The 18,833-nt window shown below is 49.0% G+C and overlaps 1 protein-coding gene across 1 annotated transcript in view; it reads right to left on the reverse strand.

Moving 5' to 3' along the window:
• The window catches only part of LOC119398797 (glutathione hydrolase-like YwrD proenzyme), an 82,032-nt gene that overhangs the window by 50,607 nt on the left and 12,592 nt on the right, over nucleotides 1-18,833 (reverse strand). Inside the window, exon 3 of the mRNA XM_049417426.1 lies at nucleotides 3,756-3,909. Coding sequence (XP_049273383.1) covers nucleotides 3,756-3,909 — 154 coding nt within the window. The remainder of the gene's footprint in view (nucleotides 1-3,755; nucleotides 3,910-18,833) is intronic.

An 18,833-nucleotide genomic window follows, 5' to 3' on the forward strand; every position in this document is an offset into this window, starting at 1 on the left:
CGGGGTCTCTGTAAAATTACAATGATTTATAGCGTAGTGGGTTCCTCAAAAGTGCACTTGTATGGTTGCCAAGGAAGCCCATAAGTGCATGGTCCATTTCCTCGGGGTCTTAGTAAAGTTCTTCGCCCCCCCCCGCCATCTCTCCCACGTCAACGTATGTTATACAGCCTGACGGGAGAGGGAAATGGGGACCGGGCGTGACCCAATGCAAATTACATAACTGGTGGGCCGTTTAAAGCTTCTAACCCATTACAAAGGGCTCTGCCATAATTCTTCATTGTCATCAGGCACAGCATCAACAAAGTGCGCATAATGCCTTACATGCGTTTAGCAGGTACCAATGCTCTCCGTAGAATGACGAAAAATGGCACAGTGCCTGCTGCCCTACTTCTCAAAAATTACAATGATTTATAGCGTAGTGGGTTCCTCGCAATTGCACTTGTATTGGTTGCCAAGGAAGCCCATAAGCGCATGATCCATTTCCTCGGGGTCTCAGTAAAGTTCTCATCCCCCCCCCCCCGCCGTCTCTCTCCCACGTCAACGTATGTTATACAGCATGACGGGAGAGGGAAATGGCGACCGGGCGTCACCCAATGCAAATTACATAACTGGTGGGCCGTTTAAAGCTTCCAGCCCATAACAAAGGGCTGAGCCATAATTCTTCATCGTCATCAGTCGTCGCGTCAACAAAGTGCACATAATGTCTTACAGACGTGTAGCTGTTGCCTCGCATCTCGGCAGAATGACGAATAATGGTTTAGTAGGTGCTTCCCAACTTCACAAAAATTGTGATTTATGGCGTAGTGGGTACCTTTCTAATGTACTTGTATTGTAGCCCCAAGAGAGCTTACAAAGGGCTCTAGAAACGCCGCTCTTCCAGCTTTCGCTGTGACTGTGCTGCGGTTTCAGCGCAGGCCTGGCGTTTTTTTGTGCCACTTCCTCGCTTGAATAGGACGTGGGACGTAGTGCGGCTCTATGCGCCACAGCCCTTCGACAAGGCAGAAAACGAGGACGACACGAAGAACACAAGATGGATGAGCGTTTTCTGACAAATAAATCCTGGACTCCAAGCACGGATATCTGCCTGCTTCCGCATCTAGTTCAAGAGAATTATATATGCGGCAAGTTAGAACTCACCAAAAGGGGAAGAAGTAATGATTTTCTTAGGGTGTAGGCCATGTTTCGACTAAGTTCAAAGAATACCGAATCCGAATCTCAAAGAACAAAAGTTCCTTTCTTGTTTTATTATTTTCTCTTATTTTATGCCTCTGTTAACATCATGCTCACAAGATCGTTCTGATGATACATTCCCGGGAGGATGACTCTAGAGAGGTGATGCCCAGGAAAGACCACACGTTTTCTGCCTCTTGGCACTCGCTGTCTCACCAGAGCTCGAACTCACCGCGCTGGTTAAAGTATCTTGCCTCACTTTCTATAAAACGCCTCCAACTGAAATCTGGCCATCAGTGTCCAGTAGTCTGATATATTGCAGCGCTGCAAGACATCTACAACGCTAAACACGAAGATGACACATGACGAGAATTCATTAATGGTTTTTCTGGTTGACTTCTGTGTCTCACGAAAACCGCTTTGGATCTTCATTGAACAGTCTACCTGCAGTGGCAACTCAGGTGAGCACTTTGCAGTAGCGCAGTATAGTTCATGTGTTCAAGATAATTTAATCCAAACCATCACCCCCGTAACGCAAGGCTGGCAGTACAACTCTATTCGCAATGCCCACGAACTATAGGTGGCGCACCGTGCTTTTCAAGATGGCGCCAGGAGGAGGGTCAACCCGTTTGTTAGCATAGGAACAAATAGGATGTGCGGACGTATACGGCCCGTGCCACTTTCACCGGATGAAGTCATGAGCCGCGCTGAATTGGATATGAGACTAAAATACTTTCCCAAACCATGGAAACTGCAAAGTACCCCCCACCTAATTATTTGCTGCGGTGTGAAAGGTTATATTTCAGCTCCGTTACCGTGCATATGATGCTTTGCGAAATCCTGCGCGTGCTACATAAAATAGCATGAACTAAAATTGACGTATGAGCTGAACGGCACACCGAGGTAGTACGTACCGAGCCTGCCTGACGGATTTGCCGCAGTAGTAGGCCGCCAGCGAGTAGCGTCATCGCTGCAGCACGCGACCGCACGTTTAACGTGGTTATGGTTTGGAAACATAATACGCCGTCGTCATTACTTGCGCAGTCGGGAACGCGGTATTACGTCTTCAACGGAACACGAGCATTTAATAACATCCCATTCAGTAGCGCTTGTGTCACAGCCATGCTGAGACTCTAGCCGTGTGCAATTCACTTCACTCGCATGTTGCAGATTCGATCAGCCCGATCCAAACAAGAATATCGAAAAGAATGCACACGTATGCTTTTCGCAACGTCGAAGAAGTTAGCCGAGAGGCGTGGATTGTGGCCGTGACTGCACGTTCCATCGCTATAACCATTTCGCTTCGCTGGTCGAGCTCGAGCGTGTTGGCGATGCGGCGCTCCATAATATCCACAATAATTGTGATACATGCAATGCACAAGATGAACTATGTTTTTATTCTGATCTCGCTCAAGGATATTATACGTTAAATACAATCAAAGTGACTTACGAGCGTGAAAGAACATTAACGTACGAGGGGACGTGAAGTGCAACTCGCTCTTCGTGAGTTAGCAGCTGATCGTTCATCGTCGCTGCCACAGCTGTCACTCTCGGTGCTTGCACAGTCTTCAATGTCCAGTGAAAAATCCTCGTCGTCAAGATGGTTTCTTTCAACATCACTGCTGAAAGCAATCCGAAGAAATTCCTCCGCCGAACGACTGCGACTAAAGAAAGAACAGGGAAAAATCTAGGGACTTTAACTGCGACCACTCCGCGTCACCACGTTTACAATTAGAGAGACGTCTGGCCGCGAAGAACATTATGCTGTCGGATCGGTCAACGAGCAAATCGCTTGCAGTGTGCTGCCACCTATCAACAAACGTACAAAAACAAACGGCGCAGCGCTGGCTATGAAACCAACACCAACACGCTGGCGAAGGACGGTGTGGAAAGCGTTCGCTCCACGAAAGGCGTGGGAGCAGACGCGTCCTCGAATGATTGAAACGTCGCTCGCACGATTAGTAACAGCGCTTTGCTTGCAAAGGATAGAGGCCCTATTTTAATGTATCGACAACTTGAGATCGCTGAGTTTTACAAGAGCACATCGCGAGCCCGCGCGACCTCCCGCGTACAGCGTTATGGGATTCATGCTCTACAAGAAACACTGACCAATGCTATATGCAAGTAAAACAGGGTGAGTTTCAACTGAATATGTCAGACGATAACATTTAACTAACCTACATGGCTACAGAAAGCCTCGCGAAGCTGATAGTATGCGTACGCTGTGGGCTAGCATTGAAAGCGCGAGTTGCCACGTATTTTCACGAAAACTTCGCGTCTCGCAAGAACGAATCAGATTTCTCATGTCACGGAGGGCCCGGTTTGTTCACTGATGCAGGGAACATGCAAAGTCGTAGTGTTCCTTTCTTGCCAATGCGTTAACACTGAGGTTAGCACAGCCGAACAAGGGAGCGACTGCGTAGTGCTGCCATTTTATCGTCTACTAACCCTCCTCGAGAGGACACTCCTGAATTCCGCTTGGTGGCGCGACAGTCTATGGGCATTGCGAATTAAATGCATTGGTTTTTGTTCACAGCAGGCGTATTGCACTGTGATGACTTTCGGAAAAGCCGCGTTAGACTTGCCTTTCCGGAGCCAAATTTGGTGACAATGCAATGCCACGCCTTTGCTGCACCGGGCACTGTCGCTTGTAGTCCATACATCTGCACCTCACGCGCCCAGTCATGATGGCATTTAGATTGCACCAATTCGAGGCTCAGGGCGGCCGGACTCCTTCCACTGCATCAGACAAGTGTCAGCACTCTAATGCTCAAGAACACAGCAGGCTCATAGCAATATATCGAGAACATGGGGTATGTCTTTCATTTCAACTTACGCAGTCAAACGAACGAGAAATCAAAATTTAGGCAGACTGTCTTAATATTAATAAGGTCACAAGAAAACGAACTCGTTCAGTTTTGCATGCGTATATATACACGCATACATATAAACGCTCGCACGACCATTTCTGAAAGGTGATTGAACACACTCTCTAGCCTCACAAAAAAAACTTGTGGCTGAGCACCTGCATTCAATCGCTTTACATAACTGTGAATTTCACCAACAATGGCATTACGATACAATTTCAGGTAATTGAATGGAGAGCTCTAAGGGGATATATATTAAGAAAGTAAACGTATTTAATGATAGATTTAGGACGACACACGCGTTTGAAGAGAGATTTAAAAAGCAATTGCAGCCGCACCTTATCCCCTTCAAACATCGATTACTATCTAATGTCTATAAATATGGGAAGTATACAGACTTCGTTACCAAGGTTTAGGCGACAAAAGTTGAAGTGAGTGGAAGAGTTACAAAATTGCCACATGGTCGTGACATTGACGAAGGAATTACTCGGCGTGTCCAAGATTAAACTGCTTATTTGGCCGAACGTCTCGCCAGCAAACGGAAAGTGAAACTACTGTTAAGCGGTTTATTGGACGGGACTCCGCGACAATTCGCTATGGCGACAGTCAAGGCAAGAGCACGGGCTCCGAGAGCGAGCGGCGTTATAAGAGGACGACCCACTAGGAGCCGCTGGAGAACGCAACCGTTAAATAGTACCAATTGCTTCGCCACACTACAAACAGTACGCACTCTGCATTGATAGCGGCGAAAAGAGCGTCGGCCGTCATTAGTCTGACAAGCGGTAAAGCGTGTCGGCTTTTATACGTGTGCTATCGAAGATTCCAGCGTTATCGCTGGTGGCAGCGTAATTTCTCGAAGAAACTAGACTATTCCCGTCCTGCTCGTAGTCTTAACGGAATTAAATACAATAATGGTGAAGCTTCTGAAACATGGTGGCGTGGTCTGCGCAGAGCATTGCAAACAGTCTTCGAGGGTGAAGGCCGAATACATGAAAATAACACGCGTGCCAATGCCATCCTCTGAAAAAGCATCGCCCCGATACTTAAAACAGAACATGAAATTGAAAACTGCATTCGATAGAAAAAGAAAATAATAAAGCAAGCGAAAAGTACAGTCCACAGGTTATTTAACGCGCATAGAAAGGTTTTATGTGCAACACATGCACGACTTCGGAGCGTGCCCGGCGACGGTGAGAGTTCATAATGCCGTCGGGAATAACCTCGTATTCAAGTTCGCTGAGACGTCGAAGCACCCTGTACGGTCCGAAATATTGTCTAATAAGCTTCCCGCTAAGTCCGCGTCGGCGTATTGACGTTCAGACCCAGATACGGTCGCCATGCTGGTATTCTACGCAGCGTCGTCGAAGGTTGTAACGACGGCTGTCGTCTTTCGTTTGCTTTGGATGCACAGATGCGCGAGTTGTCGGGCTTCGTCGGTGCGCTCAATGTAGACAGTAACATCGAAGTTTTCTTCGTTGGAGACATTGGGTAACGCGGCGTCGAGCGTCTTTGGAGGGATCTCTTACGAAAGGATGGTATCCCACGCCTTGTGTTCGACGTCGAAGTACATGGACAGCATGTGGGCGATGTTCTTGTTTAGCCGCTCGGTGAGGCCATTCGTCTGTGGGCGGAACCCTGTGGTCTGGCGGTGGCTTGTTTGGCTGTATCTCAATATTAGCCTGCTATACTCTTATGGTGCGGGCTGAGGCTTTATTCTTTTCATACCTCACTATAAATAATGTATCTCAATATGGCCTGAGTTAGGTCAGCAGTAAATGACCTGCGTCAGTGATGAGGGCCTCCGCAGCGCCATGACGCAGGACGATGTTTTCAATGAAGAACTTGGCTACCTCGGACGCACTGCCTTTGGGCAGGGCCCTTGTCTCGGTGTAGCGGCTGAGGTAGTCGGCAGCGACGATGATCCATTTGTTTCCTGAAGTCGGTGTCGGAGACGGGCGCAGTAAATCCATCCCAATTTGCTCGAACGGCCGGAGAGTTGGCTCGACGGGCTGTAGAAGTCCGGCTGGCCTAGTCGGCGGTGTCTTCCGTCACTGACAATCTCGGCAAATATTTACGCAACGAACAACCTCAGCGGCAAGGTACGGCCAGTAGTTCTTTTCCTGTATTCTAGCGAGTGTGCAGGAAACACCCTGGGGACCGGCCGTCGGGTCATCGTGCAGGGCCTGGAGGAATTCTGGTCGCAATGCTGAATGCACCACAAAAAGGTACTTGGCTCTAAGTGCCGAGAAGTTCTTTTGGATAACGCCGTTTCGTTAGAAAAATGGCGCTAATGCTCGCCTAAATATCTTCGGGACGAAGTCGGTGCTGCTCTCGAGGTATTCCACAAGGCCACCGAGTACCGGGTCGGCTCGTTGGCGCTCAGCAAAGTCGTCGGTACTATGGATCCCTGAAAGCAGTCATCATCCTGGTCATCCTGCGTAGGTGCGCGGACGGGGGCACGAGAGAGGCAGTCGGCGTCGGAGTGTTTTCTTCCGGTTTTGTGAACTACAATAATGGCGAATTCTTGAAGTTTCAGGTTTCACCGTGCGAGGCGACCCGAAGGGATTTCAAGTTAGCTAGCCAACACAATGTGTGGTGGTCGCTCACAAATGTGAAGGGTCTGCCTTAGAGGTAGGGGGGGGGGGGATTTTGACGTAGCCCAGATGATGGCATTGCATTCCTTTCCTATTGTAGAATACTTGGCTTCTGCCTTGGATATCGACCGGACAGCATAGCTGATAACGTTTCCAGACTGTTGGTCCTCTGCAAAAAAGACGGCGCCGAGTACAATGTGTTTGTGTCGGTGTCGATTTCCGTACAGGCGTATTCGTCGAAATGCGAACGTGTTTGAGTGTCTGCAGGCTATCGTTTAAATTCTTCAAATGGTTCAACTCGCGCCGTTTCGCACCTGAATTGGGGGTCGGTCTTCGTGAGGTGCGTTACTGGTTCGGCGATCCGTGAAAATTCCTTGACGAAGCATCTGTAACTGGCGCACAGGCCGAGAAATCGGCGTACGGCATTCGTGTCGCCGGGTGGCAGTAATGTAACAATGGCGGCTGCCTTCTTGTGAGTCGGGGTGTACTCCGGATTTCCTTATCACGTGGGCGAAGAACGACAGCTCTCCTTATATAAAGCGGCACTTTTCTGCCTTCAGAGTGAGTCCGGAGCTCTTGATTGCTTGAAGTACAGCTTCAAGGGGCTGGACGTGATCGTCGAAGTTTGAGGCAAACGCAACGACGTCGTCTAAGTACAGGAGGCAAGTCTGCCACATCAAGCCAGCCAATACTCTATCCATGACACGTTGAAAATTCGCAGGTTCCGAGAAAAGATCAAAGGGCATGGCCTTGAACTCGAACAGGCCATCTAATGTAATGAGGGCAGTCTTTTATCTGTCTCTGTCGTAGACTTTGTTTTGCCAGTAGCCCGTCTGGAAGTCCATCTACGAAAAGTACTTAGCGTTCTGTAATTCATCAACCGCGCCGTCTGTCCGGGGAAGAGAATACCTGTCCTTTTTCGTGACTTTGTTCACACAACAATAATGGACACAAAAAGGTACGGTGCCATCACTCTTCGTCACAAGCACCACAGGAGACGCCCACGGACTCTTGGACAGCTAGATGATGCTGTAGCGCAGCATTTCGTCAAATAGCTTCCTTAAGGCTTCGCGTTCTCGTGTGGAAACTCAATACGGGCTTTGACAGATCGGTCGGGCACATTTTTTTGTTATAATGTAATGTCTAGCTACTGGAGTGCGTCTAATTCTCGATGACAACGAGAAGCAGTCCCTGAATTGCAGGAGCTGGCCTTGCTAGAGCTTCGCAAGGCTCGGATTGACGTCGCAGTCTGGCTGGGGACCTCGATTCGTCGAAGCAGGTTCGGGAGCGTCGAAGAGGGCGAATGCATTGCTGATGTCCACGAATTCGTCCATAAAGGGGACCGTCCTACCAATGTCGAGGTGTCTGTATTCATGGCTGAAATACGTGAGCATTACCCTCGCTTTGCTACCCCGCAGCTTGGCTATGCTTCTTGCGAGGCAGATCTGACGGCTCAGGAGCAGGTGCTGGTCGCCCTCGATGATGCCTTCTAAGTATTTCGGTTCTTCGGTGCCGACGGAAATGGTGACGCTGCGGTTGCGGCTACGAATGACATACTGAATTGTATTCTACCTACAGGTGGATTCGATACACCCATCAAGACAGATGTTTGGCCTCAACCCCCGTGCCCATAATCGTGGATGCGCAAAGCCTGCGCCTGCGTGAGGGTTGCCGGTGGCGCTCCTCAGCACCTCCTTATAACCTGCGCAAATAATCGACTTGTAGCGCTTGGCTCCTGGATAAAAGGCCCTGCAAGTTCCCTCAGTCAGCCAGTTTAGTAGCAGCGGTTGTGGCTACGAATGGCATACTGAATTGTCTTCTACCTACAGGTGCGCATCACACCTTCTTTCCACATTCTGTTCTTTTACGCCGCTTCTGCTGCTGCTTCTAGAGCTTTGTACAACCACGTGATGCCTACGTGCGCTGAGCTTGCAAAACGTTTAGAAGTGTTATAAAATGCGTGGCAGGGCAAACTTGGTGTAGTTGTTAAGGATGTTGTTTCCCGCGTTAAATCGCGGGTTGATGTTCACGCAAATCAATGAATAGAAAAGTTGAAAAAAGAAATCGGCGAGTTCAAGATTAGTGTGAACTTCCTCAATGAAACAGTAGAATAGCTGAAGGCTGAACAGAAACATTTACTGGCTGAAAATAAGAATTTGAGTGCTTCCAACTCTGAGCTCGAAACTCGGAACTCTGAGCTCGAAAAAAGAATTGCTGAGATGGAATAATACTCCCTAAAAATAACATAGAAACCGAAGGAGTTGCGTGCACTGAGGGTGAAAGTTGCCGAGCAATTCTTTTGAGCATTGGTAACACAATTCAATGCCCTCTTTCTGACTCTCACGATGACATAGTTCGTCGCGTACCCTCAAGCTCGAATACAAAACATCTGATCGCACGCCTTTGTTCTTTGTCAAAGATGGCTCAATTCGTAAGCTAGGCACGAAAGGCACGGCTGCATACTACCGATCTTGGTTTTCCAGGAAATGATTTTCGGCCCGTGTACATAAATGATCACCTGACCCAGCAAAACAAGAAAATTTTCGTAATGGCCCTTAATCTGAAGAAAGAAAAAAAATCACAATATTTGTGGACGGATGACTGTCAGATGAAGGCCCGCAAAACAACTGACAACCGTGTATTTAGAATTCAAGGCGAAGCTGACCTAAGCGTATTCTCAAACTAAGCTCTTCCCATATCGTAACGTCACAATGCCTTACATTGCTTCTGATAAGCTTCAGTCTTTATCACCTCAGACCTTTCATTCGATCATTCATTTTAACCCGCGCAGTCTGCACAAACACTCGATGATTTTGAGGCCCTTTTTTGCTCGCTTCGGCTTCCGCTTCCGATAATCTGTGTTTCCGAGACTTGGCTTATCGACTCGGATAGAAATTTGTTTTGCTTTCCGAAGTACAATGCACAGTAAAATCATCGTGCATCCTCGTGTCAGGGGGGCGCCGCGATATTCATATCTAACAATGTTAGCTACAAACGTAGAACTGACCTGGTTCTTGATATACCCGATTGTGAAGCAGTTTGGGTAGTAATTGATAGCCTTGATGTCAATAGCAACTCACGCAAAATCGTACTTTGTTGCATATATCGTTCATCTAGCTCTTCCGTGGCTAACTTTTCCTCAGCTCTTGACGTATTGCTTCATGCACTCACGCAAAAACAAAATATATAGTCATCATGGGTGGCATCGATATCCATATTTTGGATTATTCAAGTTCTAGCCATTATAAAAACACTTTTCTTAAATATGGTCTTCATTTGCTCCTAAACGAACACACTCGCAGTGTGGGAAACACTTGTTACTTTAATTGATCACGCCCTAGCGAATCTTCTTATGCCTCCCGAGGCTTTTATCATCCGTGCCAATATGACTGACCATTTATTTCCCCGTAGCGCTTCGCTTTCTTCGCGTAGCCACTCCTTCAAATACTTGCTTCCCCACGTCGGTCTTTCACAAAAAAAGTACCGATTCAATAGGTGCGATAAACTGGTCAAACGTTACCACTTGCACTGAACCTGAGGCTGCTCATAGATAATTTTCTACCTTTATATCTGATGCTATAACTTCCTCAACCTCTAATGTTTTGTGCCGAAGAAAGCATTCATCTCCCCTGAACCCTTGGTTAACACCAGGACTTCTTTCCTGTCTGCGAAAAAAAGACAACCTATACAGAAAATCGAAGAAAAAACCTTTTAATCTGCCTTTAAAAGAACGTTGCAAAAAATACAGCAGTACGTTAAACCTCATATTAAATAAAGCGAAACGACATCACTGTGAAAATTTATTAATTGAAGCTGGTAAAAATACGGGAAGCAGTGGCGTATACTTAACTCATTTCTAAATAAAAAAGAAATCTGAAACTTGCATTACTGAAATATGCCATGATGGAACGACCCTTCGCACCTCTGAGGCCATTGCAAATGCTTTCCGTCAGTATTTTTCTAGTATCGCCACACAATCCGGGCAATGATGCATTATGCCAGTCGGCGTTCATTGCAATCTTTTTATCGTTTTCCAACCTGTCCAGTTGAAATTCGGAACACAATCTTGCTTCTTAAAACAGCTAGCACTAGGCTTGACCACATATCCGCCAGACACATAATGGACATTCTTGATGTCATTGCCCCTATTTTTGCTCATATTGTAAACTTATTCTTCAAGCACTCCATCTTTTCTTCCGAACTAAGGAAAAGCAAGGTAGTACATGTTCATAATAAAGGTGATAAATCAGTCATAAATAATTATAGGCCCATCGCTATCATTCCTTCTTTCAGCAAGGTTGTTGAATAACTATTTGCCAGTCGTCTTACAAAAAACCTCGACAAATTTCAGCTCTTATCACCCCATCAATTTGGTTTTGGTTAAGGGCTTTCCACTAATCACGCTCTAGTTGCTCTCACTGAAGAGAGAGATAGAGAGAGAATAAGAATAAAAGAAAGGCGGGGAGGTTAACCAGGGCTGAGCCCGGTAGGCTACCCTGCACTGGGGAAGGGGAGAGGGGGAAGGAAAGTTAGAGACAAGGAGAGAAAAGTCACTCTTTCAGCCGACGTAAGTGTTCCGCGTTTGACATCACAAACGGCGAATCAGTCCGGTATCCTTGAGAAAACGCAACAGCGCTTTCGTTGCCTTTCGGAACTGTGATGGGCAGCCCCATGGTCCCAATATTTTTGCGACAGTGAAAGCGCTTCCGTCCATTTGATTTAGTGCAGTGCTGAGGTGAAGCCTCTCGTTTGCGTATGTCGGGCAGTAACACAGAAGGTGTTCAATAGTTTCCTCAACGCACAGTCGTTGCACTCGGCGTTGTCGGCCATCTCTATCTTAAATGAGTAGGCGTTGGTGAACGCTACACCCACACGCAGACGGAACAACACTGTATCTTCTTCCCGGGAAAGACCAGGTAGTAGCCGCAGTCGTAGAGATGGGTCGAGAGAATACTGTCGATGGTGTGTGAACTGTGATGTTTGCCACTTTTGCAGTGTCATGTTCTGCGCCAGCTTACTTAGGTATCGAGCCGCATCAATCCTAGATAATCGGTATAGAAACAAGGTTCGTCTCTACATGTGCTTTTCTGGCAGCTTCATCGGCGAGGTCGTTGCCGGAGATACCGCACTGACTTGGTATCCACTGAAACACAACATTGTGTCCTCTTTCAATCACATAGTGCAGCATTTCTCGTATCTCCCACACATGTTGTTCGTACGATCCGCGACGAAGTGCCGACGAAAGACATTGTAGAGCCGCCTTTGAGTCGCAGAATATTGCCCATCGCTCAGCCGGTTGTTGCTTGATATATTCGACAGCACCTCGCAGGGCAACAAGCTCCGAACCAGTCGATGTGCTCACGTGACAAAGTTTGTAAGCGAGGTTGATGCGTCGTGATGGGATGACGGTGGCGTTGGTGGAGCTGGCCTGGGTGGTAGAGCCATCCGTGAATACGTGAATTCTGTCAGCATAAAAGGTATGCAAACAGTCCAGAGCTGCTTGTTTCAAGGCCAAGGTAGAAAGGTCTTTCTTGTTTCTGAGTCCTGGGACGGAAAGGCGCACTTCGGGTTGACGTAAGCACCACAAGGCGGATGGCGAACGCGCCGAGGGTGTGAAACCCGATGGTAGCAAAGTGCGGTGAGAGCTGACGACGTTGGAGAACGACGCCTGTGGTCGTTGTTCTGGCAGGTACGGCAGATGGCTCGACACCATCCGTGAAATATGTCGAACGTGCGCTCTCAGCGCGTCGGTTGTGACGTAGGTCGTAACCGGATGGTCCCGAGCAAATATAACTGTTCCGGCTGTTCAGGTGCTTCCTGGTAGACCGAGGCAAACACGTAGTGCCTGTGCTTGCACGCTCTGAAGTACTGGCATATTCGACACGGAAGTTTTACAAAGCAGGGGAGAGCTATAGCGCAGTAGGCCAATAAAAAGTACTTGGTATAGCTGTAGCATGGAACTCAATGATGGACCCCATCTTTTTCCGGCGATGAATTTCAGGACGTGGACAATAGATACGAGTTTGGCTTTCAAGTACGAGACGTAAGGGCTCCAGGAGAGGTCTCGGTCAACAAGGACACCCAAAAAACGGTGACTTCGCTTGTAGGAGATAGACTGGCCATTAATGCATATCGGGTAACTGGTCATCGCTTTTCGCGTGAAGGCCACCAGCGCACATTTCTCTGTTGAAATTGTTAAGCCTTGCGTGCGAAGGTAGTCAGATGCTTGTGACGCTGCCCTCTGTAGCCTTGCACGAACCTGCAGGCGTGTCACTGCTGATGCCCAGACGCAGATGTCATCAGCGTATAGCGAAACACTGACTGTTTCCGGGAGCGCCTCCGCCAGGCCAAGCAGAGAAAGGTTGAATAGCACCGGGCTTAAAACACCGCCTTGTAGGACGCCACGGCACGTGTAGTGGTCGGAGGTCGGGCCATCTTCAGTATCTACAAAAAAGGACCTTTGTGTCAGGTAACTTCGGATCCAACGAAATATTCGCCCTCCAAGTTCAATTAACAGAAGCGTGTCTAATATAGCTTGATGGGAAACGTTGTCATAAGCACCTTTCACATCTAGAAAGAGCGCACTGCTAGTCGTTTCCTGCATTTCTGCTACTCCTCTGATGACACCAGATCGATGACGTTGTCACTCGATGAACGGCCTCGTCGAAATCCCGCCATGGAGTCGGGGTAAACATTGTGCCGTTCAAGGAACCATTCCAGGCGCGTGAGAATCATGCGCTCCATGAGTTTCCCAACACAACTGGCGAGAGCTATAGGCCGGTAGGATGTCAGCACCAGAGGTGATTTTCCTGCTTTGAGCAGTGGCACCAGACGGCTGCGTTTCCATTCTTGAGGTACGACGCCATCTTCCCATGACCGATTAAATAAGTTTAACAGTTGTCGTGTTGCTGCTTTGCCTAGGTGACGCAGAGCACTATACGTTATTCCATCGGGTCCTGGTGAAGAGGAACGCATACAGAGTGTCAGGGCAGCTCCTTGAATCAGTTTTCATTGAATTCAGTCAAGCCTTTGATTCGATCGACCACGATATTCTTTTGAACAAGCTCTCTTCTTATGGTATAACTGGCCCGTCACAAGAATTCATTTCTAGTTATTTACTGAACCGTACTCAAGTTGTATCTATTTCAGGCGTACTCTCAGACTCCAAAACTATCAATATAGGAGTGTCACAAGGTTCTATATTAGGTCGTCTTTTATTCCTCATCTATATAAATTTCCTGACAGGTTGTTTATCACCTCACACAGAATCCTTGCTTTACGCAGATGACACCTCCATTTTCCCTGCACATGACTCCATTCGTGCCCTAACATCCCAGCTAAACAGTGATCTTCAGAACGTCATTACTTGGTGCCGTAAAAACAAGCTTGTTACTAACCCGTCTAAGACAAAGTATGTTATTTTCAGTTCTCGGTCGAAAAAGGGTGATAACGCACTCCCGGTATATGTCAATAACCATAAGATATTGCCATCTGACAAATGTGCAATTCCCGGCATCGATCTTGATTGTTTCTTGAACTTTAATGAACATATTAATCAAATAAAAAGGAAGACCGCCTATGGCATTCGTGTTCTGCTCAGAGCCCGCCAATATTTTGCGCTCCCTACTCTAACTTCGCTCTATTTTGCGTTCATTCATAGTCATTTCAACTACTGCATTGAATCTTGGGGACTTACATATAAAACTTACTTACGCCCATTAGCGCATATTCAAAAACAGGCTCTCCGTATAATAACGCACAGTAATTATCACGCTCATTCGGCTACACTGTTCTCTTCACTAAATATATTTTCCATTTCAAATATTATCGCCTTTAACATAGCCGTAGTTGCCCACCGCATGGTACGTAAATCTAATCTTTTGTATGTCTTTGGTAAAACATTTACTGCTTCCCCTAATAATACTCGTTTCTCGCTTAAAAGCAATATTTTACCGCCCAAGGCGCGCACAAACTACGGACAAAAGACAGTAAGCTTCTCCGCAATCAAAGCGTGGAACACGCTGCCTTTAGGGGCCAAAACCTCGCCCTCTTTATGTGCTTTCAAACATTCAGTTCGCCTTTTTCTGATTCATTCCTTGAATTTTTGAATTATATGTAATCACTGTCGTTACTTCATCGTCGCTTTCACAATGCTTCATGTATTCTTTATACACGTTCGTGACATTCTTTTTCATGGGAAATACTTATTAGTATACGGTCCTAAAGATTGCATCGTTAAACTTTGTTAGCTCTATGAAGACGTTTATTAGCGGGTACTCGGCGACGATACACGACAGCGAGAGTGAAGGCGGGGCCGACTCTCAGCATGAGCTGCGTTCTCTCCAAAAGAGCCCAAGAGGATGAACCACTAGATGGTGCTCGAGAGGACGACCCATTACTGAGTTTGAACGCTTCGCTACAATTACCCCAGATACGAAAAGGGAGCCGCCTGGCGACCTAGCAACTTTTCACTATGAGGAGGCCATGATAGGCCTTCAGGCGCTCCACGTTGACAATCTCGCGCCCTCGACGGCACATGTCCGAAGATGGTTCGATGGGTTCGACCAGGTAGTTGACCGGGGATGTGCGTTTGACGACACGGTAGGGGTCTTCGCATTTGGGCAGTAGATCAGAAGAGATGCCGGTTGCAGTGGTAGGGATCGAGAGCCATACGAGCGCTCCAGGAAGGAACGTGGGCGCAGAAGTGGTGGTGTCACCGCGAATGCTTTTCTGCCGCTCTTGGTTATGCGTAGTAAAGGCCTTGGAGAACTCGCGACACTCCTCACCAAGTCTGGCTGTGGCAGAAATAGGCGCACATTCAGATCGGTCCGGCTTGTAGGGAAGGATTGTGTCGATTGTGTGCGACGGGTGCCTGCCGTACAATAACAAAAATCGTGAGAAACCAATACTGCTCTGAGGGGCGGTATTGTAGGCGTACGTGACGAAGGGCAGAATGACATCCAAATTGGTGTGGTCGGCGGTGACGTACATCGACAGCATGTCGCCGAGCGTGCAGTTGATGCGTTCGGTGAGGCCATTCGTCTCCGGGTGGTAAGCAGTAGTTTAGCGGTGAACAACATTGCACTCTTTGAGAATGGCTTCGACGACTTCCGACAAGACATGGCCTCGATCACTAAGTAGCTGCTGGGGTGGGTCGTGACGCAGCATGAATCGGTGGAGCAAGAAGGAGGCCACAGCGCGCGCTGCAGCCGCAGGGAGGGCGGCAGTTTCAGCGTGAGGTGGTCTACAGCGACGATGGCCCAGCGGTTACCAGCGGAAGTCAGAGGAAGTGGCCCATACAAATGCACGCCAACGCGCCCAAACGGACGGTCAGGGCAAGGTAGAGGTTGCAGACCTGCCGGCGACAGGTGCGTTGAAGTTTGCGGCGCTGACAATCGATGCAGGAGCGAACGAACTTCGGCACGGAGCAGCACATCTCTCGCCATAAGTATCTTTGGCGAATCCGGCCGCAGGTTTTCGATACCCCAGAGTGTGCACACTGCGGATAAGAGTGGAACGACCCGCATATGTGAGAACGCAGACTGCGCGGTATTACTTGCAGCCACTGGCGGCCCTCGCCGTCGTAATTGCGTCGGTGGAAGAGGTCGTCGCGAACGGCGAAATGATGGGCTTGGCGACGCAATGCGCGAGAGGATGGTGCGAGGCAACCCATTGATCCTTGCAATGTTCGGTAGCAATAGTGGGAATGTTGACGGAAGAAACGAGAAAGTGAGAAACTGAGCTGTGTGTATTGTCATCAGGTAAGGGAGAGCGGTACAGGGCGTCGGCGTCAGCATGCTGGCGTCCGTCGCGGTACAGCACGCGGATGTCGTAGTCTTGCAGGCGAAGTGCCCACCGGGCGAGGCAGCCTGAGGGATCCTTCAATGACAATAACCAGCACATTGCATGATTGTCGGTAACGACATCAAATGGGCGACTATACAAGTAAGGCCGGAAGTTCGTAAGGGCCCAGATGATTGCCAGGCATTCTTTATCCGCAACGGTATAGTTGGTCTCAGCTTTAGTAAGCGTACGACTTGCATATGCGACAACGTATTCCGGGAACCCAGATTTGCGCTGCGCAAGGACAGCGCCGAGGCCAACACCGCTAGGGTCCGTGCGCCTCTGCAGGGGCCGTGTCGTCGTAGTGGCGTAGTATGGGAGGAAACGTCAACAAACGACGGAGCTTTGTGAAAACATCGTCCCACTCTGACGACCACGAATTGAAGGACCCGTTGCTGCCAAGTAGCTTCGTCAGCGGCGATATAATAGTCGCGATGTTTCGGATGAATCACCAGAATTAGGAGCATAATCCTACGAAACTGCGCACTTCTTTGACTAGCGTAGGTTTGGAGAATGCGGTCACGGCCCGAAGTTTGACTGGATCGGGGAGAACTCCGTCTTTGGACACGACGTAGCCCAGTATTGTCAGCTGCCGTGCTGCAAATTGGCACTTCTTTAAATTCAGTTGTAGCCCGGCGTCGCTCAAATGCGTCAACACATGCCGCAGGCGTTGAAGATGCGTGGAGAAGTGCGAGGCGAAAACGACAACGTCGTCGAGGTAGCACAGGCACGTGTGCCATTTCAAGTTGCGCAGAATGGTATTCATCATGCGCTCAAAGGTCGCACGCGCATTACACAGCCCAAACGGCATGACGCTGAACTCGTACAAGCCATCGGGCGTGACAAAAGCTGTCTTCGGTCGAGGGTGATCAGCCATGGGGACTTGCAAATACCCTGAGCGCAAATCGAGCGATGAAAAGAATTCTGCTCCTTGTAGGCTGTCAATGGCGTCGTCATTCGAGGTAGGGGATAAATGTCTTTACTGGTGATCTTATTCAGTCGTCGGTAGTCCACACAGAACCGTACAGAGCCGTCCTTCGCAGCGAGAACGACAGAAGACGCCCACGGATTGTTTGAGGGTCGAATAACGTCGCGGCGAAGCATGTCTTCGACTTGCTCGTTAATTACACGACGCTCTGCTGGAGATACGCGATATGGACGTTGTCGCAGTGGTGGTTGGGCGCCCGTGTCGATGCGATGCGTGACAGCAGGCGTGCGGCCGAGAGAAGTTTGCGCGACATCGAACGAAGAACGAAATTCTTCCAACTGGCATAGAAGCTGGGAACGCTCGACCGACGTAAGGTTGTCAGCAATCGGGGAACGCAATCGAGCGTACGGGAGCTGGCGCAGTGCGTGTCACCCGGTGCGTCCGTACCTTGTGCGTCTTCGAGGGGTTCCGCGAGACATTCTCACCGCACCAACGCAACAATGAAAGGGGATGGGTTGGCCACAAAAATATCCTTGTCGCCCTGAGTAACTTCCATGGTCCCAAATGAAACCAGCAAGACTTTCCTAGAGTAAACGGGGTCACATAGAGAAAGGAGTGCAACGGTGTCGCAGAGGCCGGTGCGATAGATTGACGAAGCCGTTGACGAATTCGCAGGAGCTGTGGTGTCGTCTTTGAGGAAGACCTTGGTCGCAGCCGATGAACTGTCTACCGGCGTCAAATCTTAGAATGGTGAGAGCTCTATTTCGGCCGGTGCGCAATGAATTCCGGCGTCGTGGCGGGCGAGAAAATGCCACCCGAGCATGACGTCAGAGAGCATGAAAAAATTACGATGAATTTGACGGCGTACAGAGCACCCTGAATGATGGCACGGGCTGTGCATATTGCCGTCGAATGAATACTTTGGACGCTGGCTGTACGGAGCGAGAGCCCGGAAAGTGGCGTCGTCACTTTTCGTAGCAGGTGGCTGAGTTTAGTGTCTATAATGGATACGGCGGCTCCAGTGTCGATAAGGGCACGTGTGCGAATACCGTCCACAAAAACGTCTATCTCGTTCGATGGGCTACGCTGGGGGCTTTCGCATTTCGATAGCGTCGCAGCCCTTGCCTCGTGGACGGCGACGACTAGTTTTCCTGGTCGCGTGGGACAGGACGTGGCCGCATCGGTGATAGCGAGCGGCGTCGTGCTGACGGTGAACGGCGGGTAGATGGAGCTGGGCGAGACGTCGGCGACAGAGGCGTAGGTGGGTCGTAATATGGGCGGTTCAACTGGCTGGTGGTAGGTGACGCGACTCTAGGCGGCTGCACGCGATTGCAAAAGCGCCACGGGGCCGGCATAACCGTATGCGAAGCATATGGGGCGGTGGTCAGGTGTGTGCCATTGGTTCGCTGAGGCAGGGCCCGCCCATGGTGC

Source organism: Rhipicephalus sanguineus, chromosome 7 (genome assembly GCF_013339695.2).
Source record: "Rhipicephalus sanguineus isolate Rsan-2018 chromosome 7, BIME_Rsan_1.4, whole genome shotgun sequence".
Lineage (NCBI taxonomy): Eukaryota > Metazoa > Arthropoda > Arachnida > Ixodida > Ixodidae > Rhipicephalus > Rhipicephalus sanguineus.